Source organism: Electrona antarctica, assembly GCF_951216825.1.
Source record: "Electrona antarctica genome assembly, chromosome: 7".
Lineage (NCBI taxonomy): Eukaryota > Metazoa > Chordata > Actinopteri > Myctophiformes > Myctophidae > Electrona > Electrona antarctica.
Genome location: NC_136812.1, coordinates 2,840,678 through 2,853,177, shown reverse-complemented (window position 1 = coordinate 2,853,177; position 12,500 = coordinate 2,840,678). Strand labels below are relative to the sequence as shown.

Below are 12,500 nucleotides of genomic sequence, written 5' to 3'. Positions count from 1 at the left end.
TTGAGCCAATGAACTTTACATCAACATGAACTATCTATTGAGCCAATGAACTTTACATCAACATGAACTATCTATTGAGCCAATGAACTTTACATCAACATGAACTATCTATCTATCCAATGAACTTTACATCAACATGAACTATCTATCCAATGAACTTTACATCAACATGAACTATCTATCTATCCAATGAACTTTACATCAACATGAACTATCTATCTATCCAATGAACTTTACATCAACATGAACTATCTATCTATCCAATGAACTTTACATCAACATTAACTATCTATCGAGCCAATGAACTGTACATCAACATGAACTATCTATTGAGCCAATGAACTTTACATCAACATGAACTATCTATTGAGCCAATGAACTTTACATCAACATGAACTATCTATTGAGCCAATGAACTTTACATCAACATGAACTATCTATTGAGCCAATTCACTTTACATCAACATGAACTATCTATCTATCCAATGAACTTTACATCAACATGAACTATCTATCCAATGAACTTTACATCAACATGAACTATCTATCTATCCAATGAACTTTACATCAACATGAACTATCTATCTATCCAATGAACTTTACATCAACATGAACTATCTATCTATCCAATGAACTTTACATCAACATGAACTATCTATCTATCCAATGAACTTTACATCAACATGAACTATCTATCCAATGAACTTTACATCAACATGAACTATCTATCTATCCAATGCACTTTACATCAACATGAACTATCTATCTATCCAATGAACTTTACATCAACATGAACTATCTATTGAGCCAATGAACTTTACATCAACATGAACTATCTATTGAGCCAATGAACTTTACATCAACATGAACTATCTATTGAGCCAATGAACTTTACATCAACATGAACTATCTATCTATCCAATTAACTTTACATCAACATGAACTATCTATCTATCCAATGAACTTTACATCAACATGAACTATCTATCTATCCAATGAACTTTACATCAACATGAACTATCTATTGAGCCAATGAACTTTACATCAACATGAACTATCTATCTATCCAATTAACTTTACATCAACATGAACTATCTATCTATCCAATGAACTTTACATCAACATGAACTATCTATTGAGCCAATGAACTTTACATCAACATGAACTATCTATTGAGCCAATGAACTTTACATCAACATGAACTATCTATTGAGCCAATGAACTTTACATCAACATGAACTATCTATTGAGCCAATTAACTTTACATCAACAAACTGATGGAGTATTTAGGCATGAAGAACGGCCAGGAGTTGAGTTCAGTTCGGATCCATCTTGGAACAATTTGAATACACTAAATTATATTGATGTAAATGTTACTAAATTCCATTACATTCCTCTGTAAATTGACTTTATACCTACTAAAAACTAATGTTAAAACCTGAAAACTTTCTCAGAACTTAATTTCTTCCGTCTCCAAATTATTCTTTTTAAGGTCTTTCTATTTGTTATGGTACAGTGGCTGCACTGCATTTGGGTCTCCCTGCTGGGCTATTGAAGGTATTTATTTTCGATCCTCCTTTATTTTTATCCATTATTTGAGCCTCAGCGCCGGATTTTAGTTCCATCAGTAAGGTCCCACTGGCAGCACCTGTCCGTTTATCACTCGGTGGCGCGCTATGAGCTTGTAGATCTGCTATTTTTCAATAGCTAAAGCATAACATAATGCTAACACCAAAAGGGGTTCCCGCCCAGAATGGGTTAAAAAGTGTAAAATGGACACAACCGCGCGTTACCTTCCACCCGTCTGAGCGACTGCGAGGCGGTGAGCTCCCCGGGGTTGGAGGCGTGGCGTCGCAGCGGTGTGGCCACGCCCCCTCCGGCCGGGTAGTACTGAAGGGGTGGGGCGTGGTGGGGGCGGGGCGTCATGGAGTTGGAGGCGGAGTCCATGAAACGCTGCTCCTTCGCCAGGCCGCCGCCGTCGTGAGGCAGCGTCTCTGCTGGAGAGAGAGAGAGGTAGAGAGACATTAACACACAGAGAGAGAGAGATATTTATTAACACTGTGAGGAGAGAGAGAGAGAGAGAGAGAGAGAGAGACATTAACACCGTGAGGCAGGGTCTCTAGAGAGTTGTACCTTCTGAAGGGTGGGCCTCTGTGCGTACGTGTTTAGTGTTTAGGAGACAGGGGCGTACCTTCTGAAGGGTGGGCCTCTGTGTGTAAGTGTTTAGGGGACAGGGGCGTACCTTCTGAAGGGTGGGCCTCTGTGTGTAAGTGTTTAGGGGACAGGGGCGTACCTTCTGAAGGGTGGGCCTCTGTGTGTAAGTGTTTAGGGGACAGGGGCTTACCTTCTGAAGGGTGGGCCTCTGTGTGTAAGTGTTTAGGGGACAGGGGCGTACCTTCTGAAGGGTGGGCCTCTGTGTGTAAGTGTTTAGGGGACAGGGGCGTACCTTCTGAAGGGTGGGCCTCTGTGCGTAAGTGTTTAGTGTTTAGGAGACAGGGGCGTACCTTCTGAAGGGTGGGCCTCTGTGCGTAAGTGTTTAGTGTTTAGGAGACAGGGGCGTACCTTCTGAAGGGTGGGCCTCTGTGTGTAAGTGTTTAGGGGACAGGGGCGTACCTTCTGAAGGGTGGGCCTCTGTGTGTAAGTGTTTAGGGGACAGGGGCGTACCTTCTGAAGGGTGGGCCTCAGTGTGTAAGTGTTTAGGAGACAGGGGCTTACCTTCTGAAGGGTGGGCCTCGGTGAGTAAGTGTTTAGGAGACAGGGGCTTACCTTCTGAAGGGTGGGCCTCTGTGTGTAAGTGTTTAGGGGACAGGGGCTTACCTTCTGAAGGGTGGGCCTCTGTGTGTAAGTGTTTAGGAGACAGGGGCATACCTTCTGAAGGGTGGGCCTCTGTGTGTAAGTGTTTAGGGGACAGGGGCGTACCTTCTGAAGGGTGGGCCTCTGTGTGTAAGTGTTTAGGGGACAGGGGCGTACCTTCTGAAGGGTGGGCCTCAGTGTGTAAGTGTTTAGGGGACAGGGGCGTACCTTCTGAAGGGTGGGCCTCTGTGTGTAAGTGTTTAGGGGACAGGGGCGTACCTTCTGAAGGGTGGGCCTCAGTGTGTAAGTGTTTAGGAGACAGGGGCGTACCTTCTGAAGGGTGGGCCTCGGTGTGTAAGTGTTTAGGAGACAGGGGCTTACCTTCTGAAGGGTGGGCCTCGGTGTGTAAGTGTTTAGGGGACAGGGGCGTACCTTCTGAAGGGTGGGCCTCTGTGTGTAAGTGTTTAGGGGACAGGGGCGTACCTTCTGAAGGGTGGGCCTCAGTGTGTAAGTGTTTAGGAGACAGGGGCGTACCTTCTGAAGGGTGGGCCTCGGTGTGTAAGTGTTTAGGAGACAGGGGCTTACCTTCTGAAGGGTGGGCCTCTGTGCGTAAGTGTTTAGTGTTTAGGGGACAGGGGCTTACCTTCTGAAGGGTGGGCCTCTGTGCGTAAGTGTTTAGGGGACAGGGGCGCTGCGTACGGCGGCGAGACCCCCGGAGGACCCCTCTTACTACCCCGTCCCAGAGACGTGCTCTCCATGGCCTCTTCTTTCACTGGACAGGAGAGAACACACACACACACACACACACACACACACACACACACACACACACACACACACACACACACACACACACACACACACACACACACACACACACTTTTCAATTCCCTTAGCCCTGGTCCAGTGAGCTGCTCCTAGCCCTGGTCCAGTGAGCTGCTCTGCCCCTAGCCCTGGTCCAGCCACCTGACAGGGTGGTGGTTAACCCCCTGAAGGGCTGTATTACCTGACAGGGTGGTGGTTAACTCCCTGAAGGGCTGTATTACCTGACAGGGTGGTTAACCCCCTGAAGGTTGTATTACCTGACAGGGTGGTGGTTAACCCCTGAAGGGCTGTATTACCTGACAGGGTGGTTAACTCCCTGAAGGGCTGTATTACCTGACAGGGTGGTGGTTAACCCCTGAAGGGCTGTATTACCTGACAGGGTGGTTAACCCCCTGAAGGGCTGTATTACCTGACAGGGTGGTTAACTCCCTGAAGGGCTGTATTACCTGACAGGGTGGTTAACCCCCTGAAGGGCTGTATTACCTGACAGGGTGGTGGTTAACCCCCTGAAGGGCTGTATTACCTGACAGGGTGGTTAACCCCCTGAAGGGCTGTATTACCTGACAGGGTGGTTAACCCCCTGAAGGGCTGTATTACCTGACAGGGTGGTTAACCCCCTGAAGGGCTGTATTACCTGACAGGGTGGTGGTTAACCCCCTGAAGGGCTGTATTACCTGACAGGGTGGTTAACCCCCTGAAGGGCTGTATTACCTGACAGGGTGGTGGTTAACCCCCTGAAGGGCTGTATTACCTGACAGGGTGGTGGTTAACCCCCTGAAGGGCTGTATTACCTGACAGGGTGGTTAACCCCCTGAAGGGCTGTATTACCTGACAGGGTGGTTAACCCCTGAAGGGCTGTATTACCTGACATGGTGGTGGTTAACCCCCTGAAGGGCTGTATTACCTGACAGGGTGGTGGTTAACCCCTGAAGGGCTGTATTACCTGACAGGGTGGTTAACCCCCTGAAGGGCTGTATTACCTGACAGGGTGGTTAACCCCCTGAAGGGCTGTATTACCTGACAGGGTGGTTAACTCCCTGAAGGGCTGTATTACCTGACAGGGTGGTGGTTAACTCCCTGAAGGGCTGTATTACCTGACAGGGTGGTTAACCCCCTGAAGGGCTGTATTACCTGACAGGGTGGTTAACCCCCTGAAGGGCTGTATTACCTGACAGGGTGGTTAACTCCCTGAAGGGCTGTATTACCTGACAGGGTGGTGGTTAACCCCCTGAAGGGCTGTATTACCTGACAGGGTGGTTAACCCCCTGAAGGGCTGTATTACCTGACAGGGTGGTGGTTAACCCCCTGAAGGGCTGTGTTACCTGACAGGGTGGTGGTTAACCCCCTGAAGGGCTGTATTACCTGACAGGGTGGTGGTTAACCCCTGAAGGGCTGTATTACCTGACAGGGTGGTGGTTAACCCCCTGAAGGGCTGTATTACCTGACAGGGTGGTGGTTAACCCCCTGAAGGGCTGTATTACCTGACAGGGTGGTGGTTAACCCCCTGAAGGGCTGTATTACCTGACAGGGTGGTGGTTAACTCCCTGAAGGGCTGTATTACCTGACAGGGTGGTGGTTAACCCCCTGAAGGCTGTATTACCTGACAGGGTGGTGGTTAACCCCTGAAGGGCTGTATTACCTGACAGGGTGGTGGTTAACCCCCTGAAGGGCTGTATTACCTGACAGGGTGGTTAACCCCCTGAAGGGCTGTATTACCTGACAGGGTGGTGGTTAACCCCCTGAAGGGCTGTATTACCTGACAGGGTGGTTAACCCCCTGAAGGGCTGTATTACCTGACAGGGTGGTGGTTAACCCCCTGAAGGGCTGTATTACCTGACAGGGTGGTGGTTAACCCCCTGAAGGGCTGTATTACCTGACAGGGTGGTGGTTAACCCCCTGAAGGGCTGTATTACCTGACAGGGTGGTGGTTAACCCCCTGAAGGGCTGTATTACCTGACAGGGTGGTGGTTAACCCCTGAAGGGCTGTATTACCTGACAGGGTGGTTAACCCCCTGAAGGGCTGTATTACCTGACAGGGTGGTTAACTCCCTGAAGGGCTGTATTACCTGACAGGGTGGTTAACCCCCTGAAGGGCTGTATTACCTGACAGGGTGGTTAACCCCCTGAAGGGCTGTATTACCTGACAGGGTGGTTAACCCCCTGAAGGGCTGTATTACCTGACAGGGTGGTGGTTAACCCCCTGAAGGGCTGTATTACCTGACAGGGTGGTGGTTAACCCCCTGAAGGGCTGTATTACCTGACAGGGTGGTTAACCCCCTGAAGGGCTGTATTACCTGACAGGGTGGTGGTTAACCCCCTGAAGGGCTGTATTACCTGACAGGGTGGTGGTTAACCCCCTGAAGGGCTGTATTACCTGACAGGGTGGTGGTTAACCCCCTGAAGGGCTGTATTACCTGACAGGGTGGTTAACCCCCTGAAGGGCTGTATTACCTGACAGGGTGGTTAACCCCCTGAAGGGCTGTATTACCTGACAGGGTGGTTAACCCCCTGAAGGGTTGTATTACCTGACAGGGTGGTTAACCCCTGAAGGGTTGTATTACCTGACAGGGTGGTGGTTAACCCCTGAAGGGCTGTATTACCTGACAGGGTGGTTAACCCCTGAAGGGCTGTATTACCTGACAGGGTGGTGGTTAACCCCCTGAAGGGCTGTATTACCTGACAGGGTGGTGGTTAACCCCTGAAGGGCTGTATTACCTGACAGGGTGGTGGTTAACCCCTGAAGGGCTGTATTACCTGACAGGGTGGTGGTTAACCCCTGAAGGGCTGTATTACCTGACAGGGTGGTGGTTAACTCCCTGAAGGCTGTATTACCTGACAGGGTGGTGGTTAACCCCCTGAAGGGCTGTATTACCTGACAGGGTGGTGGTTAACTCCCTGAAGGCTGTATTACCTGACAGGGTGGTGGTTAACCCCCTGAAGGGCTGTGTTACCTGACAGGGTGGTGGTTAACCCCCTGAAGGCTGTATTACCTGACAGGGTGGTTAACCCCCTGAAGGGCTGTATTACCTGACAGGGTGGTTAACCCCCTGAAGGGCTGTATTACCTGACAGGGTGGTGGTTAACCCCCTGAAGGCTGTATTACCTGACAGGGTGGTTAACCCCCTGAAGGCTGTATTACCTGACAGGGTGGTGGTTAACCCCCTGAAGGGCTGTATTACCTGACAGGGTGGTGGTTAACCCCTGAAGGGCTGTATTACCTGACAGGGTGGTTAACCCCCTGAAGGGCTGTATTACCTGACAGGGTGGTGGTTAACCCCTGAAGGGCTGTATTACCTGACAGGGAGGTTAACTCCCTGAAGGGCTGTATTACCTGACAGGGTGGTTAACTCCCTGAAGGGCTGTATTACCTGACAGGGTGGTTAACCCCCTGAAGGGCTGTATTACCTGACAGGGTGGTTAACCCCTGAAGGGCTGTATTACCTGACAGGGTGGTGGTTAACCCCTGAAGGGCTGTATTACCTGACAGGGTGGTTAACCCCCTGAAGGGTTGTATTACCTGACAGGGTGGTTAACCCCCTGAAGGGCTGTATTACCTGACAGGGTGGTTAACCCCCTGAAGGGCTGTATTACCTGACAGGGTGGTGGTTAACTCCCTGAAGGGCTGTATTACCTGACAGGGTGGTGGTTAACTCCCTGAAGGGCTGTATTACCTGACAGGGTGGTTAACCCCCTGAAGGGCTGTATTACCTGACAGGGTGGTGGTTAACCCCCTGAAGGGCTGTATTACCTGACAGGGAGGTTAACTCCCTGAAGGCTGTATTACCTGACAGGGTGGTGGTTAACCCCCTGAAGGCCTGTATTACCTGACAGGGTGGTGGTTAACCCCCTGAAGGGCTGTATTACCTGACAGGGTGGTTAACCCCCTGAAGGGCTGTATTACCTGACAGGGTGGTGGTTAACCCCCTGAAGGGCTGTATTACCTGACAGGGTGGTGGTTAACCCCCTGAAGGGCTGTATTACCTGACAGGGTGGTTAACCCCCTGAAGGGCTGTATTACCTGACAGGGTGGTGGTTAACCCCCTGAAGGGCTGTATTACCTGACAGGGTGGTGGTTAACTCCCTGAAGGGCTGTATTACCTGACAGGGTGGTGGTTAACCCCCTGAAGGGCTGTATTACCTGACAGGGTGGTGGTTAACTCCCTGAAGGGCTGTATTACCTGACAGGGTGGTGGTTAACTCCCTGAAGGGCTGTATTACCTGACAGGGTGGTTAACCCCCTGAAGGGCTGTATTACCTGACAGGGTGGTGGTTAACCCCCTGAAGGGCTGTATTACCTGACAGGGTGGTGGTTAACCCCCTGAAGGGCTGTATTACCTGACAGGGTGGTGGTTAACCCCTGAAGGGCTGTATTACCTGACAGGGTGGTTAACCCCCTGAAGGGCTGTATTACCTGACAGGGAGGTTAACCCCCTGAAGGGCTGTATTACCTGACAGGGTGGTGGTTAACCCCCTGAAGGGCTGTATTACCTGACAGGGTGGTTAACCCCCTGAAGGGCTGTATTACCTGACATGGTGGTTAACCCCCTGAAGGGCTGTATTACCTGACAGGGTGGTTAACCCCCTGAAGGGCTGTATTACCTGACAGGGTGGTTAACTCCCTGAAGGGCTGTATTACCTGACAGGGTGGTTAACCCCCTGAAGGGCTGTATTACCTGACATGGTGGTTAACCCCCTGAAGGGCTGTATTACCTGACAGGGTGGTGGTTAACCCCCTGAAGGGCTGTATTACCTGACAGGGTGGTGGTTAACCCCTGAAGGGCTGTATTACCTGACAGGGTGGTTAACCCCCTGAAGGGCTGTATTACCTGACAGGGTGGTTAACCCCCTGAAGGGCTGTATTACCTGACAGGGTGGTTAACCCCCTGAAGGGCTGTATTACCTGACAGGGTGGTTAACCCCCTGAAGGGCTGTATTACCTGACAGGGTGGTTAACCCCTGAAGGGCTGTATTACCTGACAGGGTGGTGGTTAACCCCTGAAGGGCTGTATTACCTGACAGGGTGGTTAACCCCCTGAAGGGTTGTATTACCTGACAGGGTGGTTAACCCCCTGAAGGGCTGTATTACCTGACAGGGTGGTTAACCCCCTGAAGGGCTGTATTACCTGACAGGGTGGTGGTTAACTCCCTGAAGGGCTGTATTACCTGACAGGGTGGTGGTTAACTCCCTGAAGGGCTGTATTACCTGACAGGGTGGTTAACCCCCTGAAGGGCTGTATTACCTGACAGGGTGGTGGTTAACCCCCTGAAGGGCTGTATTACCTGACAGGGAGGTTAACTCCCTGAAGGCTGTATTACCTGACAGGGTGGTGGTTAACCCCCTGAAGGCCTGTATTACCTGACAGGGTGGTGGTTAACCCCCTGAAGGGCTGTATTACCTGACATGGTGGTTAACCCCCTGAAGGGCTGTATTACCTGACAGGGTGGTGGTTAACCCCCTGAAGGGCTGTATTACCTGACAGGGTGGTGGTTAACTCCCTGAAGGGCTGTATTACCTGACAGGGTGGTGGTTAACCCCCTGAAGGGCTGTATTACCTGACAGGGTGGTGGTTAACTCCCTGAAGGGCTGTATTACCTGACAGGGTGGTGGTTAACTCCCTGAAGGGCTGTATTACCTGACAGGGTGGTCAACCCCCTGAAGGGCTGTATTACCTGACATGGTGGTTAACCCCCTGAAGGGCTGTATTACCTGACAGGGTGGTTAACCCCCTGAAGGGCTGTATTACCTGACAGGGTGGTTAACCCCTGAAGGGCTGTATTACCTGACAGGGTGGTGGTCAACCCCCTGAAGGGCTGTATTACCTGACAGGGTGGTTAACCCCCTGAAGGGCTGTATTACCTGACAGGGTGGTGGTTAACCCCCTGAAGGGCTGTATTACCTGACATGGTGGTTAACCCCCTGAAGGGCTGTATTACCTGACATGGTGGTTAACCCCCTGAAGGGCTGTATTACCTGACAGGGTGGTTAACTCCCTGAAGGGCTGTATTACCTGACAGGGTGGTGGTTAACTCCCTGAAGGGCTGTATTACCTGACATGGTGGTTAACCCCCTGAAGGGCTGTATTACCTGACAGGGTGGTTAACCCCCTGAAGGGCTGTATTACCTGACAGGGTGGTGGTTAACCCCCTGAAGGGCTGTATTACCTGACATGGTGGTTAACCCCCTGAAGGGCTGTATTACCTGACAGGGTGGTTAACCCCCTGAAGGGCTGTATTACCTGACAGGGTGGTGGTTAACCCCCTGAAGGGCTGTATTACCTGACAGGGTGGTTAACCCCCTGAAGGGCTGTATTACCTGACAGGGTGGTTAACCCCCTGAAGGGCTGTATTACCTGACAGGGTGGTTAACCCCCTGAAGGGCTGTATTACCTGACAGGGTGGTTAACCCCCTGAAGGGCTGTATTACCTGACAGGGTGGTTAACCCCCTGAAGGGCTGTATTACCTGACAGGGTGGTTAACCCCTGAAGGGCTGTATTACCTGACAGGGTGGTCAACCCCCTGAAGGGCTGTATTACCTGACATGGTGGTTAACCCCCTGAAGGGCTGTATTACCTGACAGGGTGGTGGTTAACCCCCTGAAGGGCTGTATTACCTGACAGGGTGGTGGTTAACCCCCTGAAGGGCTGTATTACCTGACAGGGTGGTGGTTAACCCCTGAAGGGCTGTATTACCTGACAGGGTGGTGGTTAACCCCCTGAAGGGCTGTATTACCTGACAGGGTGGTTAACCCCCTGAAGGGCTGTATTACCTGACAGGGTGGTGGTTAACCCCTGAAGGGCTGTATTACCTGACAGGGTGGTGGTTAACCCCCTGAAGGGCTGTATTACCTGACAGGGTGGTTAACCCCCTGAAGGGCTGTATTACCTGACAGGGTGGTTAACTCCCTGAAGGGCTGTATTACCTGACAGGGTGGTTAACCCCCTGAAGGGCTGTATTACCTGACAGGGTGGTTAACCCCCTGAAGGGCTGTATTACCTGACAGGGTGGTTAACCCCCTGAAGGGCTGTATTACCTGACAGGGTGGTTAACCCCCTGAAGGGCTGTATTACCTGACAGGGTGGTGGTTAACCCCCTGAAGGGCTGTATTACCTGACAGGGTGGTGGTTAACCCCCTGAAGGGCTGTATTACCTGACAGGGTGGTTAACCCCCTGAAGGGCTGTATTACCTGACAGGGTGGTTAACCCCCTGAAGGGCTGTATTACCTGACAGGGTGGTTAACCCCCTGAAGGGCTGTATTACCTGACAGGGTGGTTAACCCCCTGAAGGGCTGTATTACCTGACAGGGTGGTTAACCCCCTGAAGGGCTGTATTACCTGACAGGGTGGTTAACCCCCTGAAGGGCTGTATTACCTGACAGGGTGGTTAACCCCCTGAAGGGCTGTATTACCTGACAGGGTGGTTAACCCCCTGAAGGGCTGTATTACCTGACAGGGTGGTCAACCCCCTGAAGGGCTGTATTACCTGACATGGTGGTTAACCCCCTGAAGGGCTGTATTACCTGACAGGGTGGTGGTTAACCCCCTGAAGGGCTGTATTACCTGACAGGGTGGTGGTTAACCCCCTGAAGGGCTGTATTACCTGACAGGGTGGTGGTTAACCCCTGAAGGGCTGTATTACCTGACAGGGTGGTGGTTAACCCCCTGAAGGGCTGTATTACCTGACAGGGTGGTTAACCCCCTGAAGGCTGTATTACCTGACAGGGTGGTTAACCCCCTGAAGGGCTGTATTACCTGACAGGGTGGTGGTTAACCCCCTGAAGGGCTGTATTACCTGACAGGGTGGTGGTTAACCCCCTGAAGGGCTGTATTACCTGACAGGGTGGTTAACCCCCTGAAGGGCTGTATTACCTGACAGGGTGGTGGTTAACCCCTGAAGGGCTGTATTACCTGACAGGGTGGTGGTTAACCCCCTGAAGGGCTGTATTACCTGACAGGGTGGTTAACCCCCTGAAGGGCTGTATTACCTGACAGGGTGGTTAACCCCCTGAAGGGCTGTATTACCTGACAGGGTGGTTAACCCCCTGAAGGGCTGTATTACCTGACAGGGTGGTTAACCCCCTGAAGGGCTGTATTACCTGACAGGGTGGTGGTTAACCCCCTGAAGGGCTGTATTACCTGACAGGGTGGTTAACCCCCTGAAGGGCTGTATTACCTGACATGGTGGTTAACCCCCTGAAGGGCTGTATTACCTGACAGGGTGGTGGTTAACCCCCTGAAGGGCTGTATTACCTGACATGGTGGTTAACCCCCTGAAGGGCTGGCTGCTGAACAGGCTGTCACACTGCAGGTGACGACACACCGTCTCCAGGAAGCGCAGCACGAAGCCGGCGCTGGACGCCGAGGGCAGCTTCAGCAGGCGGACGCCACCGTCCGTTCTCACTGCGGATTGGACGGACGGATGGAAGGAAAACACAAGACACAGCGCCACCATGAGTCTGTCTGCCGACACTGCACCATAGTACCATGCCGTTGCTGTCGTCCATAATATTGCAACTTTTCTTTTTAACTTTCGCCAACCCCGCCTCGGGTATGGGCACTGATGACACGGAGGAGGGAGCACGCCCCCAGCGCCCACAGGAGGAATGGAACCCAGGACCTTCTAGCTGTGAGGCGACAGCACTACCCACTGTGCCAACGTGCCCCCCGGGACCTTCTAGCTGTGAGGCGACAGCACTACCCACTGTGCCAACGTGCCCCCCGGTTTCAACCTTTAGTAGATACCGTCATTTCCGGACTATAAGCCGCTACTTTTCCCCCATGCTTTGAACCCTGTGGCCTAAACCAGGGGTTCTCAACGTTTTGAACCCTGTGGCCTAAACCAGGGGTTCTCAACGTTTTGAACCCTGTGGCCTAAACCAGGGGT

General features: G+C 51.6%; 1 protein-coding gene across 2 annotated transcripts in view; it reads right to left on the bottom strand.

The window, feature by feature from the left end:
• The window catches only part of LOC306926405 (sex comb on midleg-like protein 2), a 74,669-nt gene that overhangs the window by 8,953 nt on the left and 53,216 nt on the right, over positions 1–12,500 (bottom strand). The window contains exons 10-12 of one of the 2 annotated variants that reach the window (XM_079505672.1): positions 11,867–12,016; positions 3,437–3,565; positions 1,794–1,997 (exon numbers count right to left, since the gene is read on the bottom strand). In XM_079505672.1, coding sequence (XP_079361798.1) covers positions 1,794–1,997; positions 3,437–3,565; positions 11,867–12,016 — 483 coding nt within the window. The remainder of the gene's footprint in view (positions 1–1,793; positions 1,998–3,436; positions 3,566–11,866; positions 12,017–12,500) is intronic. The other variant, XM_079505673.1, reaches the window with a different exon arrangement.